Source organism: Etheostoma cragini, chromosome 1, assembly GCF_013103735.1.
Source record: "Etheostoma cragini isolate CJK2018 chromosome 1, CSU_Ecrag_1.0, whole genome shotgun sequence".
Lineage (NCBI taxonomy): Eukaryota > Metazoa > Chordata > Actinopteri > Perciformes > Percidae > Etheostoma > Etheostoma cragini.
Window position 1 is genome coordinate 29,001,006 of NC_048407.1, and position 22,242 is coordinate 29,023,247.

The window sequence follows — 22,242 nt, forward strand, 5'->3', positions numbered from 1 at the left end:
AAAAAAAAAAAAAAAAAGAAATGATACAGTATTGCAAACTTTTCAGTGGCAATACTGTATCGATACACTTATTATATATGTGTTGGTCAGTTTGTCTGCTTGACAATCCCAATTCACCTTTTTCGACAGCAGACATTTTGAGATGTCATTGTACATCACAGGTGTTACTATTAAGAGTAAACGATGTCTCTCTCTCCTACCCAAGTGTCTACGTAAATTTTGATAGCAAGCTAGCATACACAACGCATAAACCCAAAGAAATTACCTGAAACATGTCCTTAAAGCTTTCCTATGAATTAGAAAGTATACAGAATATGTGACAAATACCATTTTATAGTACAAGAATGCAAATGGATTAAGTTACTTGAACTATAGCAGGGTCCTGAGGCAGGGAGCTGGTGGCTTTGGGTGGCTCACAAACTGTCAGGTCTTTAATATCACTTCCTCTGAAGATGATGTACTCAAACACTTCCTCTCGAGGTGGAACAGGCCTTTCAGTAGGCCGGTCTTCAGTGCCAAAGGAGCGAACTGTTGGGAAAATTAACAGGATAATTAATATGACTTTATAAAATTACTTTTTGAAATTGAGGTTTAGTAGTTATGCACTTTCTGTGTAGATCCTTGCACTGGGCAAAATACCCACGTTTGAAATGTAGTATACTTTAATACCATAGTGATGCACAATTTTATTGCAAAATGTATAATAACCTATCTCATTCAAGTAAGTATGTTCACATTTAAAAAAAAGGAAATGAAATGTAAATGAGTTTGAGTTAGGTAAAATATTAGTTTTAATCAGTTTTTACAGGCCACATATATAGGCATACAACAATACAATGCAATAACCACACCAAAGTGAGTTTTTAAGAATCAACTATTAAGTTACTAAACAAATTGACAGCTAATTTGTCAGGTTTGCAGGATTAGGCTATATGTCTAGCATTATAACGTTAGTGTATTAAATTGTGAGGTCGTAATCTGAGCTCACTGAACACACTCAACAGCACAACCTTATGTATTAATGTTACCAAAGTAAGTTTTCACTTGCAGGGATTTTGGCTTGGTGCATATAATAAACATGATTAAAAGGAAATAAATAATGATAAAATACTTCTGCAGTCAAGAACATAAATACAGGATATATTATAATTAAAGGTCAAATACAAACTAAATAAAACAAAACAAACTAACAAATATGTACACTGAACGTTTCAGAAAGGGAAAGAATGAAGGCTGTATCATTTAGTAAAATAAAACTAACTAAATATAATTTAGCAAATAACTTGCAATACACAAAACCTTAATAATAAATGTTTGGTAGTGACAATATTTACTCTCTGTTTTACGGTGTCGCACTTGGTACTCCGCACACTCAGGGCCACATATTTAACGGTGGTCCAAAACACAAGGTAAACAAAGGACGCAGTGGTTTAACTACAGCACCGCTTAGCTAGCTAGCTAGGAGTTTGCTACATAGCTAGCTAACTGCGCTAAAATGAATTACCGTTTTCCTTCGCCTAATAGTTTTGAAAGCTATGTTATAACCCAGTTTAAGTACTTAAGTCCACCTCTCGGCTACTTGACTTACCTTTAGCAAGAGCTACTGTCGAGTTTTCAGTATCAATGGTATACAAAATTCCTTCATAGCGAATCTCGGCCTTGGAGATTAGGCTAATTTTGCTACCAATGTACGGCGTCCCTCCTCCACTCATGTTTGCCCTCTGATTTTAATAAAGCAGTTATTTCCACGGGATCTGTTTCTGTCAAACGAGAGGTCAGATGTATTACTTTCAAAGCCGTAGTTTAAAGACTACATTACATGAATTGGTATAGTTGCGCCGTAAGTAAAGTCTCGCTCGTTTCAGAACTGATTTTCTACCACGACATGGCCGTTTACATTTTCCTTTGCCAGCCGCTAAGGATGCTGGGAGAAAGGCTGTGCCTCATTCCTCTAGTCACCTCCTTTTCCTCCCACTACTCCCATTTTTCATAAATGATAAAGATTGATTTGAATCAGTAATATCAATGAGGTTTTGTTCATTTTAACGATTATTATGAAAGAAGAAATTTAGTCACTTGATGTTTCATATCATGGTTAAAAGTTTTGTAGTGCAGCCCTTCTATCATATCGCGATATTACGAATATTGCACTGCTGTATGGCATTTTCCCGTCCTCCCCCCAATATCATACACTTTTACATGCGGTTTATAAAGATACCGATAGATAATACATTTTACATTCAGAAAATGTATATCGCATAATGTGATTTTTATTATAAACCCTGACACTTTGACGCCTAGACAGTATGTCACGGATGTCACGTAACAATATTTTCCAACAGCTCGTCATTAATAGTTCAATATATAAGTCTTGAAGACAAATCATGAAAAATACAACTAGGATGCCCCGGATGCTCCCTGTCACTCCCCCTCATCTAATGACGTCAGATTCATTCCCACAATGCATAGTAACACGCAGGCGCACTGTAAAAAGAAAAAGGAAAAAAAGGAAAATAAGACAGCTATCTGTGATCAGAGATGGCGGGCGCCTCCGACCCCCTGGAAGATATGCTCTTTTCAGAGGTGGATGAAAAAGCTGTGAGCGACCTAGTGGGCTCGTTGGAGTCACAGCTTGCTGACCAAAGCAACCCCGCAGGTAAAACAGACGAAAACGGAGGCGCTGGCTCAGTGGCCCCCGCTAACCATCACTTAGGAAAAACGCTGCCAGCTCCAGTGGGCACCACAACACTAGAACAACAACAACAAGGACGGCGTTATAAACCTGAAATGCGCCAGGAGATAAAGTCTAAAGACGTTAGCCTGGAGAAAAGTGTCACATCTCCTTCTCTGGGCTGTACCCCTTCTTTTGGCGAGCCTCCCACCACTTCGGCTGCTTGTGTGAACGCCACCAGCAGCGGTTCGCAATCACATGGAGCATCCATCACAACACTGACTGCATCTGGTGTGTCAACTTTGGCTCCAACGCCAGCCAGCATCAGCACCGCATCCAGCCGGGGGTCTAAGGTTAGCCCCGGTACAGATGAGACGTCGACAGAGGCTAACCCACCGAGAAAACGCATAACCACACCAAGGAGGAGCGCTTCGGCTCGGATAAAGAGTTTGAACGGCGCAGCTGTAACGACTAGAAGGAACAGCAACACAGCGGTGGCTGACAACGTTAACGTTAGCTCTGTAGATACTACTGCAACTGACGTTACACCAAACTGTTCTTCACCGGGCACATGCTCTATTAACACTTCGACTTTCACCCTATCAAACGCTAACCTCCCCGTAGGGCAGTCGGCTATTGCTCTGGACCGGGGGACTCCTACCATTGCTTTGCATAGACTTCCGAGTCATATTGTAGCGAGTATAGCCCAAAACGGAAACGGGACTAATGTTTCGGCCTTGGTCCAGCAGGTTGCTCGCATCGGACCCATCACCTCCTCAACTTCCCAGGGGGACCACAGCAAAACAGTCACAGAAACTGGGGCTTCCAAAACAGATGATTGTCAGTCCAAAATTGTAATGTCAAGCCAGTCTGGTAATGTCAACTCTGTAATAAGCACTGTTCCCTCTGCGCCTTCTGTTGTCACACCAACAACAACCACAGCATCAGCTACAACCACCACAACACTAACCCAGCCTTTGAGCACTGCTACAGCTGCTGTTAGTGTTACAGGGGTGACAGCAAGTTCTGTATGTGGAACTGGTCAAACTACATCAGTGACTACCACTATTAGCATGGTCAGGCCCACAGCCCCCTCCCCAACACCCGCTGTGACCACCTCCGCACAGTCTCAGCCCCGTCCTGGACTTACAGCACCTCAAAGGATTGTAGCCCCCCAGCTGATTGTCAGACCACCTCAGCAGCAGACGACCATACAGCTGCCCCCTGGGTTTACCATCCCCCCGGGTAAGGTTTGCAGGAAAGGGAGGAGAGCAAAAAGAAGATGCTCTTTACACCTGTTTTAAAATAACTTCACATGACCTGGGGCTAATGAGTTTGGTTGTCAGTGGGATAGAGTAATTGTTGACTTAAGGATAAGAAGTGTGTGTGTGTGTGAGAGGGTGTGAAAGAGAGAGACATCCTCTTGTGTCCAATGTTTGTCTGAATGTGTTGGAAGCTTTTCAAAATGTTCAGTACTTATTATATGTGCATTAGAATGGTGCCTGTTCCTAAAGGTAAAACATGCCTTTTGATATATCCTTTAATGCATAGTAGCTGTACTGTGAGTTTTAGCATGGGTGGCCCCATGGGGAATCAAACACTTTAACTAGCCATGATGTCACAACTGAGCCGGGCACATGGTTACATTTACACCAAGCATCCTAAACGGCACCATGTCACAACATAAATTTCACCTTTCTGAAATGAACAAAAATAATAATAAGACACAACTTACATGAAGTTAGTCATGAAACTGTGTCAGATGAATTTGATCTGTACATTTAAGTAATTTTGCTCATGCTTTGTTGATTCCTTTACACTTGTAAACTCACAGAAAACTACTCCGTAATGTGGCCATGCTGTCACACGTCTAGCCCAAGGCAAATTATTTCATCAGTTAACTGTCAGAAGAAGACAGGACTCTTTCCAATGATTCACATCCGTTAGAATTGTGACCAGCAATGTATTCACACACTGTATACTGTTAACCAAACGCCACATCTGTAATCAGGCATTTGAAGGTTTTCCGTCTGCAACATAGTTTGGTGAATGGCAGCTACTCTCATGACTGTCACCAACATTTTTAAACATTTGTATTTTTCCTCACAGAATTTCCAAGAATACTAATTAGAAGGATCTGCTTTGCCATGTAAAAAATGTAGAGGATGACTTAATGTCAGTAAGAAAAACACATCAACAGATTGAAATGTTGACATACGGTACTGCAAGAGTCATTCAAAGTGCTCAGGATCCTATTAGATGATTCAAGACAACAGTGTGATGTAATTACTTTCTGAAATGTAGCACATGCTTATAGTACAATGGCCCCTACTTTTCAGTGGGTTTTTAGTTATTGAATAACATTACTGCTGCCCAAGAAAAGAAGATATGTTGGGCAGCTCAGACAGGCAAGCTTTTTAAATCTTTTTTAAAAACTTTGAAGTGTCTTGTTGTTAAAAAACGTGGATAGAATATTTAATAGTGTACATAACTTTGCTTATACTGGGAGAACGTACAGTGTTCAAAGATTATGAAGTTGATCAAAGGCCCCATGTAATCATCCGATTAACACACACTGTAAACATACAAGGTTGCCCACATAAACCAGCAGAAGACATTTGCCAGGTAGCTGACCGCTACGAAGCTCCTATTCTGTCATTTTACTAAGGATTTGGGGTGGCAGGAGCTCAGTTCGTGGGGGGGTTGGGTTGGGAACTGGACGGTCGCTGGTTCAAGTACGGGCCAAAGTATGGAGTGCGGACTTGTAGCTGGAGAGATGCCAATTCACCTCCTGGGCACTGCCAAGATGCTCTTGAGCAAGGCACGAACCCCCCTCAAATGCTCAGGGCGCCTGTTCAGCAGTCGCAGCCCACTCACTCTGACATCTCTTCATTAGTGCATGTATAGGACTTGAGCATGTGTGTATATTTCAGGCCTGTGTGTAGTGTGTAATAACAACTGAGTGTAAATTGTATTTCCCCATAGGGGATCAATAAAGAGTATAATTATAGATTATCCCTTGACCAGGACAGGGGTCAGAAGGGTTTTTGATCCCTCCCAGCCGTTTTGTCTTAAATACTGCTCAGAGTCATGTCACCTCAGGAATAATGGCTCAGTCAGATTAAAAGACTTATCGGAATATGCAATTAACCTTTCTATTGACCTCATGTCTTTTTCATTTTATGGACATTCTGCAACGATAAACAAATGTGTAATAAAACATTTTATCTAGACCTGACATGGGCTTCCTCACAAGTGCAGCATTTTACTCACACACTCACTCACTCACTCACTCACTTGCCTTTTAGAAAGCACGAGTCTGTGTATTTAGTTCATGATCACAGCTTTAGCCCAATTAAAGCTTATTCTATCATTTGTGCATTTTTTTGATACCAAGCAAGGTCTTTTCTTGGAATGGTAATTTAAGGAAGTCGTATTGTAGGCAGTGTTGCGCAATAAAATTAACAATAATACAACAGAGGAAGCGCTTCATTGTAGTCAGTTAAACCGATGCATAGTTCTCTTACAACCTTTGCATTGCATTTCCACTGGCTGCTTGTTTAGAGTGCCTATTTTATAAACGTTATTGAATCTGCCAGAATTTTAGAAAGCAAACCTCCCTTAGGATGATACTTGGTTGTCTGTGCAAGTGGTTACTAGAATCCACCAACCTGCCATCCATGTCCAATATGCATTTGGCAAGTGGGTGGTTTAAGTACTATTCAGTGGCTGCAATGTTGTTGTGTTTCCTCTAATGAATGTTCCCTCTGATTCTCCAGGGATGGTGTTGGTACGCACGGAGTTGGGTCAGCTAGTGATGGTTCCTCAGCAGGCTTTGGCTCAGGCTCAGGCTCAAGCTCAGGCTCAGGCTCAGGCTCAGGCCCAGAACAACATCTCTCCACGACCAGCCACCCCCACAACAGGAGCATCTTTCAGAGTAACAACTCCGCAGGTGAGGCTCCGCTAAAGAACCCACATGGTAGCTGCCTCTATGGCCTTTTACTGGTATCACCACAGCACATAGTATTACTGCACCATATTGTTTCTTTACAGCTAGACATGAACAAGAAGAGGAGAGGTGAGACAGGTTTAGCAGCTATCACAGTACTTACACATGACCTGGTTTTGGCATTTATCAGGACAAACAAGGCATTACTGGTGTGTTTCATTTTTGGTTCCTATCCCGGAACAGATGAAATATTATCTGGTTTGTCTGTCCACATGTTCGTCACACACGATGGGCTTTGCTCATAAAACCATACTATGCAAAGATCTTAACTTGGTCAATTTCACGTGGGTAAGGAAACATCCGTGTTTTGCTGAATGACATTTAGGATTATCTTAATGTCCGCGTACTATTATTATTTTGTGAAACTACTGACTAATAAAAACTGAAAAAAACGAGAGAGTAATTAGTAGAGATGGTCTGAGGCCATTTTTTCCTTCCCAATACCAATTCGGATACCTGATCTTTCATGGCGGTCGATACAGAGTACTGATCCAATACCATTGTGTCATATATTTTATTATGTTTTAACAACTGTATACTACTATCCCTGTATGGATGTGTTATGATTTCTATCTTTGTTGTCTGTCTGGCTCAGGTTAAAATCTTTGTGAAACATGAAGAAACACAAACAATGAATGCCACAGAACTTTCTTTTATTATCAAGGTTGACTGTCAGTTATAACAGAAAAAGAACATAAATAATCTACTTTAATTTAGATTTTCTTTCGAACTTTATTATGTGGTATTGGATCGGTGCATAAACTCCAGTATCGGTATCGGAACATCTCTAGTAATTAGTAGAAGAAGCAGTAGGAGCAACATAGATCAACTGTTATTCCTTTGCTGCCTGTTGGTAGAGGCGTTGCAACACTGCAACATTTGTGAATGAGGCTTTTGTCACTAATTGGCCTAAGGGGATCATCCCGAATTTGGACTTTTCAGCCAATAATATCTATATACACATTTACAGTCTTATGTTCACATCAACAGATTTGTGTACACATTTACAGATTCCTGTACACATTTAAAAATCTCAGTATGCATTTAGAGATTCTTTTACACATTGACAAATATGATTACACACACATGGATTGAGATACAGTTGCACAAGTCTCCACACATGGCCCTGTAAAAATGATTTTGAAAACAGTGGCCTGGCATTGGCAAATGTGGCTAAGACAATTTTAGAAATGTAGCCTATTCATTTTATTTCAAAATCTCACTATGAATACTTGCGCCGAAAGGAAATCAACGTCACACTTTCACTTCTCCCCTTACCACACACTCGCCCCCCACACACACACACACGCCAGCTCAACGCACACACCAGTGCAGGATAAAGACCAGGCCACTTACGGAGGCTACGGCAAAAGATCTGCGTGGAGCCTGCACAGAAGCATAACACATAAATTCCATCCCCTGTCCTATACTGTTGAAATTCATATTAGGTACTAAGTATACTCCTGCCATTGCCCTTTGATAAGGTACTGACCTCCGAACTGATGATGGCGCTACAGAATGGCTGCCCTTTGCTTCAAATTGTTAGGATGAGTTTAATGCAGAAGATGGTCTAGATTAATAGAATAGGATAAACATAAAACAAATAAAAGACTATTAGACTACTTCATTTTATGTTCTATCACCTTGTATGAGAGCAACCATGACTGAAAGTGTGCCATTGGACAGTTATATTTTCTGCATGTTTTTGTTTTGAGTCTTTAGAGCTCCGAAGCTTTTCTTTTTTAGATTATTTTTCGGGCTTCTCCGCCATTCATTTTTGACAGGACAGCAAGGTGAGAAAGGAGAGAGACGGGGGAAGACGTGCAGGAAATGGTCACAGTTCAGATTCACACCCTTGACCTCTGTGTCGAGGCATAAACCTCTCAGTACATATGCGCCCGCTACACCACTGATCCAACCCGGCCACATCTTTGTCAATCTTAATGCCCTTCCTGGTGACTTTTGTCAAAACAAATTTGACCTGTTTAAATTGAAGAAACTTTGATCTAATCATGTGTAGGTTCACACCTTTGATATTGAGTGGGTAGCACCTCATTAAGTGAGCAGTTTAGCTCTACACACTAATTGGGATGTGATTAAGATGTTTAACTGTGTAATTATAACGAATGAATATTGTTCATCATTATTTTACGTATAGATTAAACTGAGATTAATAGGTGAATTAATGTCTCAAGGCTCCTTAATGACTCCATGGGGTCCCCTCATCAAAATTTTAACTGCCACTGAATCATTAATAGGAATTAGCTTATTATTACCTGTGGATACATCATTCATGCAGAAACCTGATCTTGTGCTGCTGGGTCCACACCTTTAGAATTTATTGGCTTTAATGAGATTACTAAATAGTTGGTCTCTCACCATTTCTCTGTAAATCAAGTAGAACAGCTGAAACGGCACAGATCAATATGTCTTCTGATTAGAGCAAGACACTGACATATCAGAGGGGGTATTGATTTGTTCACATTGGCATTTTATAGCAGGGCAATGGTATCCTTGTGTTTTAGAACAGAAACAAGAAATAATAATAAATTAGTTTGCTCATATTCCATCTGTTATCCATCCATCCATCCATCTCCACCCGCTTATCCGGTATCGGGTCACAAATAATACACACAAGTTTCTAATAATAAGTAATACAATAGAAGGGGCTTTAAATATAATTATTGTTTTCATTGTTATAGTCATCTGGACCGCAAAAGCAACAGTAATAACTGCTTGAGAAAGAAGCTTGTTTTTCATTTTAAGCTTAAGTGCTTAAATGTGTCTCCAAAGTTAAGAACACATTTCTTATAAGACTTCTTTGATCTGATCTGGCTGCAGTAAAGTTGGCCTCTGAAGATCTTTGGCACCTGTTCATCATATCAACTGCGAGGACAAAAGACTGACACTAGAGGGCAGCATTTCATTGTCCTTCTCAAACACGGCTCAACTTTCCTCTTTGTTTCTACTTCTGCTTTCACCCATGAATTAAATTGTTCCGCGCTCCGCTAACATGTTGTACTCAGGGTTACAGTAAGACATGTGTTCATCCTGTTTTAGATGAGTTTTGTAAACATAATCTTTGAATTAAAAAAAGCTTATTGTCATGGACAATAAATGTCCATGAAATACAGCTGGCTATACAACACACAATTAAAATACATAGTGGTGTGTACTGGATTAGTGCAGGTATGCCATACTGGTGTGTAATACCAGTATAAAGCAGCAGTATTACACTCTGCTGTATAATGGGTAGTTTTATAGCAGTATTGCTACACTACAGACTGAGCTGTAAGAGAGGCCATGCATCACCTTTCAAAACATGAGATTGCTTTTCCCTTATTAATAGAAAATTCAACCCTCATACTTTTGTAGTATAAAGAACTTCATGGTGATACATCCTATATAAAGTAAATGTTACTCTCATAATGTCCATAGTCTATCATCTCCCAGACTCCACAGTAGCCCACTGGCCTTCAGAGACACAAGTCCGCATCAGTTACACAACAATTGTCCCCTCCTGCCTCTGCACTCGTACCTGGATCCATCCTGATATGAACCCCTCACAAAAGACAGTCGCAGATTGTCATAGCCTCAAACAGTCACACTGATGACAAATTAGCGGGCCGCGGCGTTGCCATCTCGACAGGAAAAGCAGTAGCAGGGAAATGAAAGGGAATGGTGTTTATTCCCAGAGCTCAACCCCTCTGTCGGCCTGTCACTCTTCCCATGACCCTGAGGGGAGAAACGGAAGGCATCCTGAGCTTCCTTCCTTCCATACCTGTTAAATCATTCATCATCCAACTGCCTGATTATTTTAAAAAGTTAACAAGACTTTGGTTCTTGAGTGCGTTTGTGTGTGTGTGTGTCTGTCTTTGTGTGAGAGAGGGAGAGAGAGTGAGAAAGAGAGAGGCATAGCTAGCGGTGGGATGCACCCCGTGGCTCTTACCATCACCCCCATCCCCTCATCCCTCATACACCCACTTCCCCCGACTCCTCACTACTACATTCTTTTGGATTCTACACAACTTTCAGTGAAGGGGAAACTCCCTCCTCCTCTTTCTTATCCTACTTCTACTCCTTCACGCTCTTTGCCTCTTTCCCTCTGTCCTCAACACAGTTGTGTGTCTGTTTGTGTCTTTTCATTTGTGATTTGTGTGAGACAAATGTGTGTCAAAAGACAAGTGTGGTTTATCATGTGCTTGTATGTATTTGTGTGTGTGTGTGTTCTCTTTGCTATCTGTGTCTAAGTATGTGTGTGTGTTTGTGTGTGTGTGTGAGTGTGTGAGTGATATAAGCCACTGGGCATTATCGTGGTTTTATGGCAGTTGGCATTCCCTGCCAAGCCATCCCATTTGCTCTTGTTCCTTTAAAATATACAAATAAACTAACATGAGTTATGACAAATATTAGCATAATTTTTTGTTGTTGAAAATACAAAATGTCTTTAAACTCCAGTACTTCCTGATACCAATACCAGCATTTTAGGCAGTATCGGAGCAGATACTGATACTGGTATTGGAACATCACTAGTTATAATGTTTACAACGTAGCTACAATTGTAGAGTTGATACTGTTAATTTACTGTAATTGGCCCTATCTTACCAAGCTTACCTTTGCTGTAACATCCCAGTCACATCTTTCATCCTACACAGCATCAGGAATAGATACATTGACATGTTTTTAGGTGGTATTGGCTCTTTGTAGTAGTCTTTTTATGCTGTTTATTTAGTTGAAGACTTACATTTTGTATGGTGTCTGCAGGTTTCCTTACCCAAATTCAAGTAAGACAAGCTAATTTCTCATTGGACAAATAATGTGTTCCAAGAAACACCAACTTCTAGAAACTGTCCACAAAATGTCTTTACAGGGAAAGCATATACATGCTGAGGGCTTAAATAACTTGAATTATAAGCAATTACATCACGGTAACTTAAGACTTCGTCATAACCTACAGTCAGGATTTTTTTGCCATAGGCCTCAAAATTTTCCCCATTATTAAAACCAACCCTACATGAGGTTACATATAGGTAAATGTCGTCGGTGTTGTTAGTTCCATGGACACATACGTCCCTCGCTGCCTGCCATGAGACCCCCGCCGTGTGACACCATGACCCACTGCAACCTAACCAGACGTGCTCTCCTCTGTATTACTCTTCAACACCACCAACAAGCTGCCACCTTCTTTATTCTTTTCTGCTGTCATGACCTTTTCTCAACTGTCTGCAAGGCACGCTACTGCTCTTTTCTTCCTCTGCTGTTCTGTGTTTTTCTCATGCTGTCCAAGTCTTTTCTCTGCCCTCCATTCACTTCCTCCTAACAGACACAGACTCATCTTCACTGTTCTTTTTAAATTCTTTATACTATTTGAGGTGCATTGTATTCACTCCTCATGCCTGGTTCCTCTTCTATACCTACTTTCTCTGATATTTTTATGCTCTCTGTGTTTGTCTTTCTCTTCTCTCTGCCTCTTTGTCTCACTCTCTTTCCTCCCTGCAGTCTCCTGTGACCTCTCAGACCACAAGGCAGTGTGCTTTGACCCCGGCCAAGATGATACCGTCTCCCTCTCCTACTCCTTCCAGCCCTGCCCTTCAGACTTCTTCCTCTTCTGCTTCCTCCTCCTCCTCCTCTTCCTCTTGTCCTGCACTCCGCCCAGTGAGATAACTTGTATAGGCGAGCTTGTTACTCGCCTATTTTTCATTCTTCTGCCTTTAGTTTTCTTTACTTTATCATTCTCGATGGGAGAGAGAGGGCTGTAGCTTAACGGTAGTCTAGAGGTTACTGTAGGTTGTGAACCAGTGTGGAGAATCTGGATGGGGCTAAAATGAACGAGACCTGTTTCTGGAACATGTGAATGTCACATCTTACCCATAGCACATAAAGGCGCAACCTTCATTCATTATCGTTGAGGTTTCTAATTATCCTGAGCATTTTTGTTTAAAGTTACTGTGGGATGTGATCATTTGGTTTTAAAGATGGAATAATTAACAAGAACATAATCTTGGAGGGCAAGTTTTTGTTTGCAGAAAAAAACGTGAATAATAAACTGATTTCCGCCAATTGCAACAAGTATGGCTGATCATAAGATCCTCTGCTGTACAATGGCACTGGTGTAGAAAATATTGTAAGTTGAAATCTTTCTATCCTAATTTTGTTTATCCATATTGCATCCAAATGCAGTTGAGATGTAGTGCAGATTTAATTTCCCCGCTAATATTTGATTTCATCTGAGGAGAAGCTATGATCTTTGGCCAAACAGAAAACATGTCATATGTTGTACACTTGTGCTCAGTAGAGTAGATAATTTAGTCCCTTTCCCCTGTGTTTGGAAGATTTCTCATCAAACACACACTAACTATGCAGCCCTTCAGTGCAGATAGAATTTTTTTGGCTCACACTACACCCCACAACTACATCACTTACAGTACACTTGGCCTTGCCCCCATCCATATGTGGCTTGAGTGATCATAATGTGTCCTCTATGCATTTCTGGTGCATTCACACCTGTATTTAGAACTGTCCCCTTACGATTGCATCAAATGCGATGTATTTTATTGCCATGTGTGAACAGGCCCCGAGAGATTTGAAAGAGGTGATGAGGGCTTTGGAGTGAGAGACTGCTGATGGCACCTCATCTGTTAAGCGAAATCTGTGTTTTGGTTGTGAGATATTTTCTTGTCATTCATCCCCTCACATATTATTAAGAGGAGTGGACAATAGGTGGCTAATGTGTGGAATTACCAGTGGCAAATCTTGATATGAGGCTTCCCTTGTCAGGTATGTGACTATTAAGAAAAGCTTTCATGGCCCCCTGTCCCAGCTTCTAGCCTGTCACCACCTCCTCTTCCTCCTTCTTGTCTGTTAAGCTATGTCCGCCGAAGTCAGGACACCAGATGTGACAGGAGCGCTGTGGCGCCTGCCTCCTGTTCTCTGTGGCCTTGCTGCGAGCGAGGCATCACGTCCTGTTTATCTCTCTGTCTCTTCCTTGCTCTTCCAGAAGGCCCCCGTGGCACCGGCCGTGGCTGTGACGGCTCCGCAGCAGACCCCTGTGGTTATGGCCCCCCAGGCCCCGGCCCAGGCTGCCTCCCAGCCAGTGCAGCCTCCGCAGACGGGCATCACCGCGAACCCCGGAGGTCCTGTCGTGTCCCAGGTCCGTTCTCTCTGCTGCCCTGTCCCCGACTGCCCACTCTTCACCCTCAAGGGCACAGGCACTGTCACAGCTGCCAGCAGGCTAGCTGTGTCACAAGCTCAACCCCGGACCCACCGACTCACACAGCTGGCCATGCACCAAGAGTCTCACACATGCCCACACACGTTTGCACTCATACGTTCACACAAGGGCATACCAACCCAAGGACATACAGACACAGACATCAAGGCACAGACCCACCATGAACGCGTACATATGCACATTCAGGGACACATGGACTTACAGATTTAGGCTCACTTACATACATAGTTCCCACAAGAGAATCCCACACTCATACCCTTACATCTTAAGACATTTAGGCCAGAGAGCCTATAGTTTACAGTTTATTCCCACTGGCAGTTTGAGTGGACAGGTGCCATGTCTCATTTGGCTGAAAAGATGACTAGGCAGTGGGCACCATGCTCTGATTTGTGACTGATGCTTGTCAGCTTCTTTATCAGTCCAAGTTATTTCATTTTGTAGTATCTCTGTTTAGTATTACTAAAGGAAATTCAGCACAAACACAATGTCTCTCCCTCTCTGCTGAGGATTTGATCCAACACCTTTCTTTTAACATCACACACACATAATCCTACATTGTCAATATTAACAAAGGAAGATCATTTCTTTAGAAATAAGATCTTTGATGCCAAAGTCTCTGAAACTGTTTTTTATTTTTTAAAGTTACTTTGTTTTGCACAGAAGGTAAATAATAGATTTATTGTCTTCTATAGGAAATGCAAGAGAATGTCAAGAAGTGTAAGAATTTCCTGGCCACGCTTATCAAGCTGGCGTCTCACAACTCTCCGTCACCTGAGACTTCCAAGAACGTCAAATCTCTGGTTCAGGACCTGCTGGTGAGCTTCAAAAAACAATAAACAAACACTGTTCTTGTGGACTTCATAAGTATTGTGGTAGTATACCTTTTTTGCTGTTAAACTGGAACTGCCACTCTCCTGGTAGATGGTTCTCTTCCATATCCAGACTTTCCTAAGACCTTTCTTACACATGTGCTTAACTGGACGGACTGTGTTTCTTCAATAATTCTTTTTCAAGTGTGACTTTAATTGCAGTTTTAAATATATGTAGGACTATGTAAAAGTGGACTATTTCATGTATTGTTGTATTGAATATTCTATCCCTGTAGATGGCAGCATGAAACTCTTTCCAAAACCCTCCTTTTTCTTTTATGAATTTGTATCTTATACACAGTTACACATTTAGGAGCTGCACCCAGAGGTGCCAGGGTGGAAGTTGAGTGGTTGATCATCTGCTCTGTTGATGGGATGCCATCTTGTTCTGTTCAAGTCACCATGGTGGGCTTAAGTTACTGTCTGGGTTCTCTTGTAAAGTGGTCTTTACATTTAACCCTTCCCTTAACAGGATGCAAAGATTGAACCGGAGGAGTTCACCAGCCGGCTGCAGACCGAGCTCAAATCGTCTCCACAGCCTTACCTGGTGCCTTTTCTCAAGGTGTGGTTCTTGCTTGTAAACCTTTTTTTGACCTCTCTAAGCTTGCTCCATCAATTTTTAAAACGGCCTTTAACACTGACTGGTTGGATGGTTCCCTGAACTTGATCCCTTTCGCTGACCCCTAAACTGATCGTCAAGCTGGTTCTCTATACTGGTGGCTTTAAATGGCCTTCCCTTACACTTCTCTAAATTTTATTTCTAAATTTCCCCCAAAACTAGACTTTAAACTGGTTCCTTAATAATTAACCGTAAGCTTGCCATCATCTGTCTCTTTAGTAGTTCTCTTTGCTGAGGCCCTACATTGACAGTTGACCGGACGCCTTAGCCCCTAAATTGACCCCTAATATAAAATAGTTATCCTGAACTGCTCCCTAACCTGCCCCTTAAACCATCCTCTAACGTCGCTCCTTAAGCTGGTGCTCCTATGATTTTTCCTAAACTGACCCCCTAAAGTAGTCCTTTCCCTGGCACCAATTCCTGTGATGGCCAGGCCTGACAGTAGAATGATGCACACACATGCACACACACACACACACGCACACACACACACATACACACACACACACACACACACACCCCTCTGGCCTGACTTCTGACTGTGTGTGACAGTGGCCCCCGCAGCTGTCCCTGCCAGTAGCCAGCAGGTTTCTCCAGCCAACCGTGATGAGCGTCACATCAAGGCGGTCAACCGCCCAACCCGGTTACAAACACATGTTGTCATGCAATGTTAGGTCGCTTACGTCAAAAATCTGCCTGAAATACTCTTTACGGCGCAACATCAGCTCCTCAGGTCGGCAGTGACAGGGGGTTATCAGAAATGGCTAACAGCCATGTTTCATGGATGGCATATACAATATTAAACATACTACAGGTTCATTATCACAACATCTAATTAATCAGTTTAACTGTAGCAGTATAACATATAAAACCACATAACAAAAAATAAAGGTATTGTGACATATTAGCAGTTTCTTTAGCCTGTAGCCATGTTTTTGACAACATTTAGTTAAATTAGCCAGGGACCACAGCAGTATTTGGTTTTGCAGCTGTGAATGATATTTTCTAATGCATGTCTGTTCTGCTCTTTGACAATAAACTTTGGCCTTTCTCTGCCTGTCAACAGAAGAGCCTCCCGGCCCTGAGGCTATCTTTGCTGAATAGTCAGCAGTCCCCAACCCCGCTCCCGCAGCAGGGAGTCAAACCAGCACCCGGCGGCCCCCCTCCTGCCATTGTGGCTGGGCCAGCTGTCCGCATACGCCACCCTAACAGTGTCAGCATCACTACGGGTGCTAGTGCTCTGCCCGCTGGGACTCTCGGACATGCAGCTGGCATGGTATGTATGGAGCGAACCAGGTGGAACAGACTCCAGTTCTGACACAGTCATCACATTGTTCACATTTACAGTTTATTGTTAAGTTGAATTGATGTCCAGAAGGACTTAAAGTTATTGCAAAAGTAGCAAATAAAATATATTACAGTCCAAGACAAGAGCCGTTATGAAAATGTGTAAAGAAATGTGTTTGTAAGGTGTGTGAGAATGGAGAGCAAAAGAGCTATAGAGATCAGGTAATAGATGTGACAAATATTTACCCACAATACTCCTATGTTCAATAAAGAAGGGCTAGAATGTGATGGATGCAACCCTGCGGGGGGCGTGTGCGTGTGTGTGCGTGTGTGTGTGGGTGTGGGTGTGGGTGTGGGTGTGGGTGGGTGTGTCTTATGCAAGACTGAATAGTCAGGCTGGAGAGTGTCAACAGTGCCATAGCTGTGATTCACACAACCACCAGTGAATTAGAGTCACAACCAGCTCACAGTGGAATCACACTATGTGTACCAGAAAAAATGTTTTAGGAGTAGCAAATGGGTATATGACTTCAAGATATGCATCTTAACAAGATCAAGGATAGATCTTAATGCAGATACAGGAAGAATATGCAAACTTTCCTCACTGTGACAAAACTGTCCCAATGGTTGCTGGTCAGAGCCGATGGTGAACAAGCACTTGACTCAAAGGCACCTTTGATGATTATTGTTTATGTTTTTGCCAAGAGTGAATTATAAGTATGTGACCAAGGAGCAGGAGCATTCATGCTAGGTGATATATGAATAAAGTTGATTTGTTTTAGGTCGACATTTCCGACACACACACATTTTTATTATTTTAGAAGAATGTGCCTCAGTTATTGTGCTTTTCTAATTTAGTACATCATAATAATCAAAAAATAGTAATATATCAAATAATACTTGGATAAGGTATACCTGGAAACCTAGCTGCTGTCTTGGTTGAAGCTCCAATTGTGTCAATTTGAAAATGTCTTTTTTGACTCCTAGACTTATCTTAGCATAAGCCTTCCCTATCCGCTGCCTACTGAGAACAAGGTAAAAGCAACGCATCAACAAAAGTCTTTCTGCAACAAAACTGTTTGCCATCAGAATTATTTGAAAAATTATAAAAACTAAATCACATAAACCATTTTACGCAATGGGGCTTAAAGTACACTTTATTGGGGTCTTTCTGAGACCCACCACTATTGAAAAACACACTCCTTTTAAAACGCTGCTGCATTCATTGGCGTAACACCTGTTCTGCATATTCTTAAAGGTGTGTAGGTAGGATTGTGAAGATCCAGGATTTAGCCAAAGCCCCTCCCGCCACAAGAGAAAATGCTTGTGCCTGAGCAGTGATTGACATGCAGTTAGACAATTGGAGGATCTGAAAAGGGAGCGGTGGGTTTTTGCAAATTGCACTACAGGCGGTAGGTGGTGCCAGAGAGACAGTTGTTTTTTTAGGTTTTTTTTAATTACATGTAGTACTACTCGAATATGGAGTCAGCAGATATGACAGAAAGTTAGTTTTATAAGTCTTACCTATTTAATAGAGACTCTTACAATAGTTACTTTTTTTATTAGTGATTTGTTAATGTTTTAATAGTTTTTCTTGTACTTTATTTATAACACTTATTATTGCTTATTATCCTGAAAAGTGTAATTGGACCAAGGGTAATTGTGTGCTCTGTCCCAGTTAAATATCTATTTGGTCAGCCTTTCTCCTGGCAACTAAACAAGTAGTACCCAAGTTTGTGAGTAGTCCATCCAGTGATATTGTGGGGATACAGCTGAAGTAAGACCAGGTAGGGTACCTGGTCTCTTTATCTCATTTCCATCCTCTTCTCTCTTTCCATCTCTTTCCAACTATTACTTTCACTGTATCTACCCCCGCATCGTTCTCTCATCTCCCTCCCTCCTTTTCTCTCTTTCCCTCCTCCCTCTACCCGTTAACCGTTAAAGGGTGAAGCGAGGTAACTGGGTCAGCCCCGGGTCAATTTTAAAGCAATGCGGCGGCCGCAGTCTATGGCCAGAACATGCCTCTGGTCTCTCTTCAGCTCTCTCTCTCTCTCTCTCTCTCTCTCTCTCTCTCACACACACACACACACATATTAAACACCAACATAAGCTATCATACAAAACATTAGTAAATGATCACCCCTGGCACAGACAACAGTCTGAAACCAGCCAGCTAGTTGAATTAGGCTAAAGAAATCCTCTCTTCCCAAAGAAGTATGGGTAACATTTCTTACAGTAGTGTGGGTGGATTTGAAATACTCAAATGTGATCGTTATAAATGTCTTGAAAAGTGTAGCAATTGTAACTGAATGTCCATAGATTGAGTAGTATACGGTTTCTTCTGTAGTTAAACTGCACAAGGGTATAGTTATTTTCAAAATGTTCATTTTCAAAGCTATATTTGCTTTAAGTGGAGATAGCATGACATGCTACGGGTTTCATGTGATTACGGCTTGTTTTTTATTGCAAGAGATCTGAAGTATTGCTATGTTTCTTTTACACATTTAGGGTAGAAAATCTAAAATTGTCAAATCTAACTGCACTATATAACCAAATTACACCACTAGTCAAATAAACTTGCTGGACCTTAAACGTCCTCGATGTAATTATACACAGTGTGAGGTGATTATATGTTGACCAATGATTATTAGCCATAAATAAGCTGCAGTGTGTGCACTGTTTGTGTGATAACATCTTCTTTGGTGTTACCAATTACATAAGTCAGATGAGGGTGGTCTTGAAATGTACATTTTGAAATTTTGTATGAATACTGTTTACAGCTTAAATTTGATTGAAGAATGTTTTTTTTTTAATACTAGCGCTAATAAATGCACCAGTGTACGATATTTACAGTAATAAAACTAACATCTAACATTTAATATCATTTTTGATAATTGATGTTCCAAAGGAGAAATAAAATTATTTTGAAATAAAAGCCGAGCAGTGATTTAGGTTTGAATGTCTTATATTTTAACCTATGAACTTTCTACCTGGCTTTTTGTTCTGCGTCTTAACTGTGTCGCCGACTGGCCAGAGGTGCTAGCTATCTCTGCCTGTGCTGAATGTATTTTTTTCTCTTCCCATCCACTCTCGCAGGCCCCTGCAGTGGATCTCTGGGAAAAATGGCCTCTGTCTTTTTTCAGTAGCTTGAACAGTAATATAGCATGTGTCAGGGAATGGAAAACAAGGCTAAAAAATATGCAGCAAGAAGCAAACTGGTAGGAATGGATGGCTGAGCCCAAGGCTGGGCCTGTGGCTGCTACCAAGGAAGGAAGCGACTCTAATAGCCCAGCACAGCAGCCCCTACCCCCCTACTACTTCTCCTTCTTCTAAACTACTTTTTTCACTGCGGTCTTGACTGTGTATTGCATTTGTCTTATCTGGAAATGCAAGCAAATGTAGGTCATGTACAGTGACAGAAATCCATCCTCCTTGAGCATACAGTATGTATGGATCTCTACATTCTCCTTGTGTAGGAATAGCCATTGTTAAATGCATCATTTTTGTATCTATTCTGCATCTGTGCTGCTTTAGTACTGCAGATATTTTAATATGTTACAGCATATTTAGTTGCAGCATATAGTTGCAGCAAGTTTGCAACGGGAGCAAAAGTTTGGCTTTTTTTTAGTTTTTCAGCGGCGTAAAAGTGCGGAAGTTGCAGAAGAGCAGGTGTGCAGTTGTATACTTTTAAATCACCTCTGTCCCTTACATATAGTTTCATTCTTTGAAATACTTCTGTAAAATCTCTATTTGTCTTTTTTCCTCAGGGTATCAAGACAGCAGGCGCTGTCAGTGGCCAGGTCCGGATGCCCGTGGTGATCACACAGTCTGTCAGAGCGCAAGGTAGGACAGCTACAGGCCTTCTCCAGCCACTTTTGATTCAATCACATGTACAGTATCTTGACATTTTTATTTCAGGTGTTCTTTTGTCCATGTCTCTCAGAAAAAGCTATTTTAAAATTGTGCAGGACTACAGTTCAGTTAAGGAGACAAAATAAACAAAGACTTCTAGTAGGTTTGAGTTAGAGTTTTACATCTTTGAAGAAGTCCTCAGACACACACCTTGCTTTTGGTTCTTTCCTGCAATTTCGACATCTCCCAGTAAGGCTGCATGCTTGGCCAGATATTTCAAAATTGCCAAGCAAAACAGGTTAAACAAAATATAGCCATTAATGAAACCCTAAATGTTCTCTCAATAGGCTGTAAGATGTGTAAACAGGCCGGAGCCACAGAGAGAACAGGTGCTTTTTTTCTTGTCTGGTTACAAAGCCTTCTCAAACATTTGCGCTGCTGCTTACTCACACTGATTCACAAACACTCTTCCCACAGAATCCTACAAATATCTCCCCAACAGCAACCGGGCGTAACGCTCCCCTAAGAGAGCTGTGTGCTCTCAGGTGGTGTGTGTAATGTGTGTACGTTTTTGTACCAGTTTTTGCTTGTGTGTGTGTGTGTGTGCGCGCGTGTGCGTACAATCGGAGGTGCATACAAATTTGATCTGCCCCTTTCCCCAAGATTGCCTGCAGTGAAAGATCTGTAGGTTGTTTTATGCCCATAAATTGGAATGCGGGGATAGTTCTAAAAATACTTTTCTGTGCCTCTTGGCTAGGAACATGCCTGTTAAAATCAAGTTTAAATTCACTCTGGCAGTCCTTGTGCCTCTCTGGAAAACGTGTCTCGGAGCAGGATGCGGTTTAGGAGTGTAAGGAGAGCCGGTGAAGCGCAGTGATATTGACAGAGCGACGCTCTCCGCACCAACCTGGGGAGAGCGACAGTACTGCCCCCCCCCCCCCCCCCCCCCCCCCCCCCCCCCCCCCCCCCCCCCCCCCCCCCCCCCCCATCTACCCCTGCAAGGATGACAGAGACAGTTGAAGGTAGTCGTTAAAGAGGAGGATATTTGACGTAGATAGAAGGGGACATTTCAATGATAACATTACTCCTTTCCTGTTTTGTTTAGTGTTTTCTTCTTTGCTTTTATCCCCTTTTCTTAACAGGCACAATGGGGAAGGGAGGCATCATCCAAGCAGGCAAAAGTCCCGTGGGCTTTTCTGTTCACTACTCTGGGAATCAGAAAAACAAGCTCAACGACCCCGGAGGAGGTTCTTTCAGGTACAACTCTTCTCACCATGAGACCGACTGTAGAGCGGCTGTTGTTCCTGGCAGCCGTCACATGGGGGCAGCATTTCACTAAGCTGCTTCCACATGACTACAGGCTACACTCTCAGCTAAGGCTATGAGTGTTTATCCCAGTTGCCTGCCTGGCCTTCTGGCTGGCTGCCTGCCCCGGCTGACTGGCTGGCTGGTTGATCGGTGGTCCTTTCTCTCTGCGCCCACCACATAGCAACACACTGCAAGCCAATAGATCACCCTCACGATCGCCCTCCCTGTGTCAGTGTCACAACTCATCGACAGAATCACAAATGAGCTACGTCTTAATTTAGAAATACACTAATTGTGTCCAGATGGTTGGAATTTCTGGATGCGGTTCTGAAAATACCTATTGGTTAAGTCAAACATACGGTGTTTAGCCCGCAGCTTTGCTCTCTCTCTCTCTCT

The 22,242-nt window shown here is 42.0% G+C and overlaps 2 protein-coding genes across 5 annotated transcripts in view; one reads left to right on the plus strand and one right to left on the minus strand.

Annotated features, from left to right (window-relative positions):
- Positions 1 to 1,932, minus strand: part of lsm14ab (LSM14A mRNA processing body assembly factor b) — a 9,402-nt gene extending 7,470 nt beyond the window's left edge. The window contains exons 1-2 of one of the 3 annotated variants that reach the window (XM_034876737.1): positions 1,589 to 1,932; positions 365 to 528 (exon numbers count right to left, since the gene is read on the minus strand). In XM_034876737.1, coding sequence (XP_034732628.1) covers positions 365 to 528; positions 1,589 to 1,712 — 288 coding nt within the window. In that variant the 5' untranslated portion in view covers positions 1,713 to 1,932. The remainder of the gene's footprint in view (positions 1 to 364; positions 529 to 1,588) is intronic. The other 2 variants (XM_034876728.1, XM_034876746.1) reach the window with 2 other exon arrangements.
- A 560-nt stretch (positions 1,933 to 2,492) lies between these two features.
- Positions 2,493 to 22,242, plus strand: part of LOC117947615 (transcription initiation factor TFIID subunit 4-like) — an 83,359-nt gene continuing 63,609 nt past the window's right edge. Inside the window, exons 1-9 of one of the 2 annotated variants that reach the window (XM_034876705.1) lie at positions 2,493 to 3,916; positions 6,451 to 6,623; positions 12,180 to 12,335; positions 13,678 to 13,830; positions 14,604 to 14,726; positions 15,253 to 15,342; positions 16,466 to 16,675; positions 20,454 to 20,529; positions 21,681 to 21,795. In XM_034876705.1, the coding sequence (XP_034732596.1) occupies positions 2,539 to 3,916; positions 6,451 to 6,623; positions 12,180 to 12,335; positions 13,678 to 13,830; positions 14,604 to 14,726; positions 15,253 to 15,342; positions 16,466 to 16,675; positions 20,454 to 20,529; positions 21,681 to 21,795 (2,474 nt within the window). In that variant the 5' untranslated portion in view covers positions 2,493 to 2,538. The remainder of the gene's footprint in view (positions 3,917 to 6,450; positions 6,624 to 12,179; positions 12,336 to 13,677; positions 13,831 to 14,603; positions 14,727 to 15,252; positions 15,343 to 16,465; positions 16,676 to 20,453; positions 20,530 to 21,680; positions 21,796 to 22,242) is intronic. The other variant, XM_034876715.1, reaches the window with a different exon arrangement.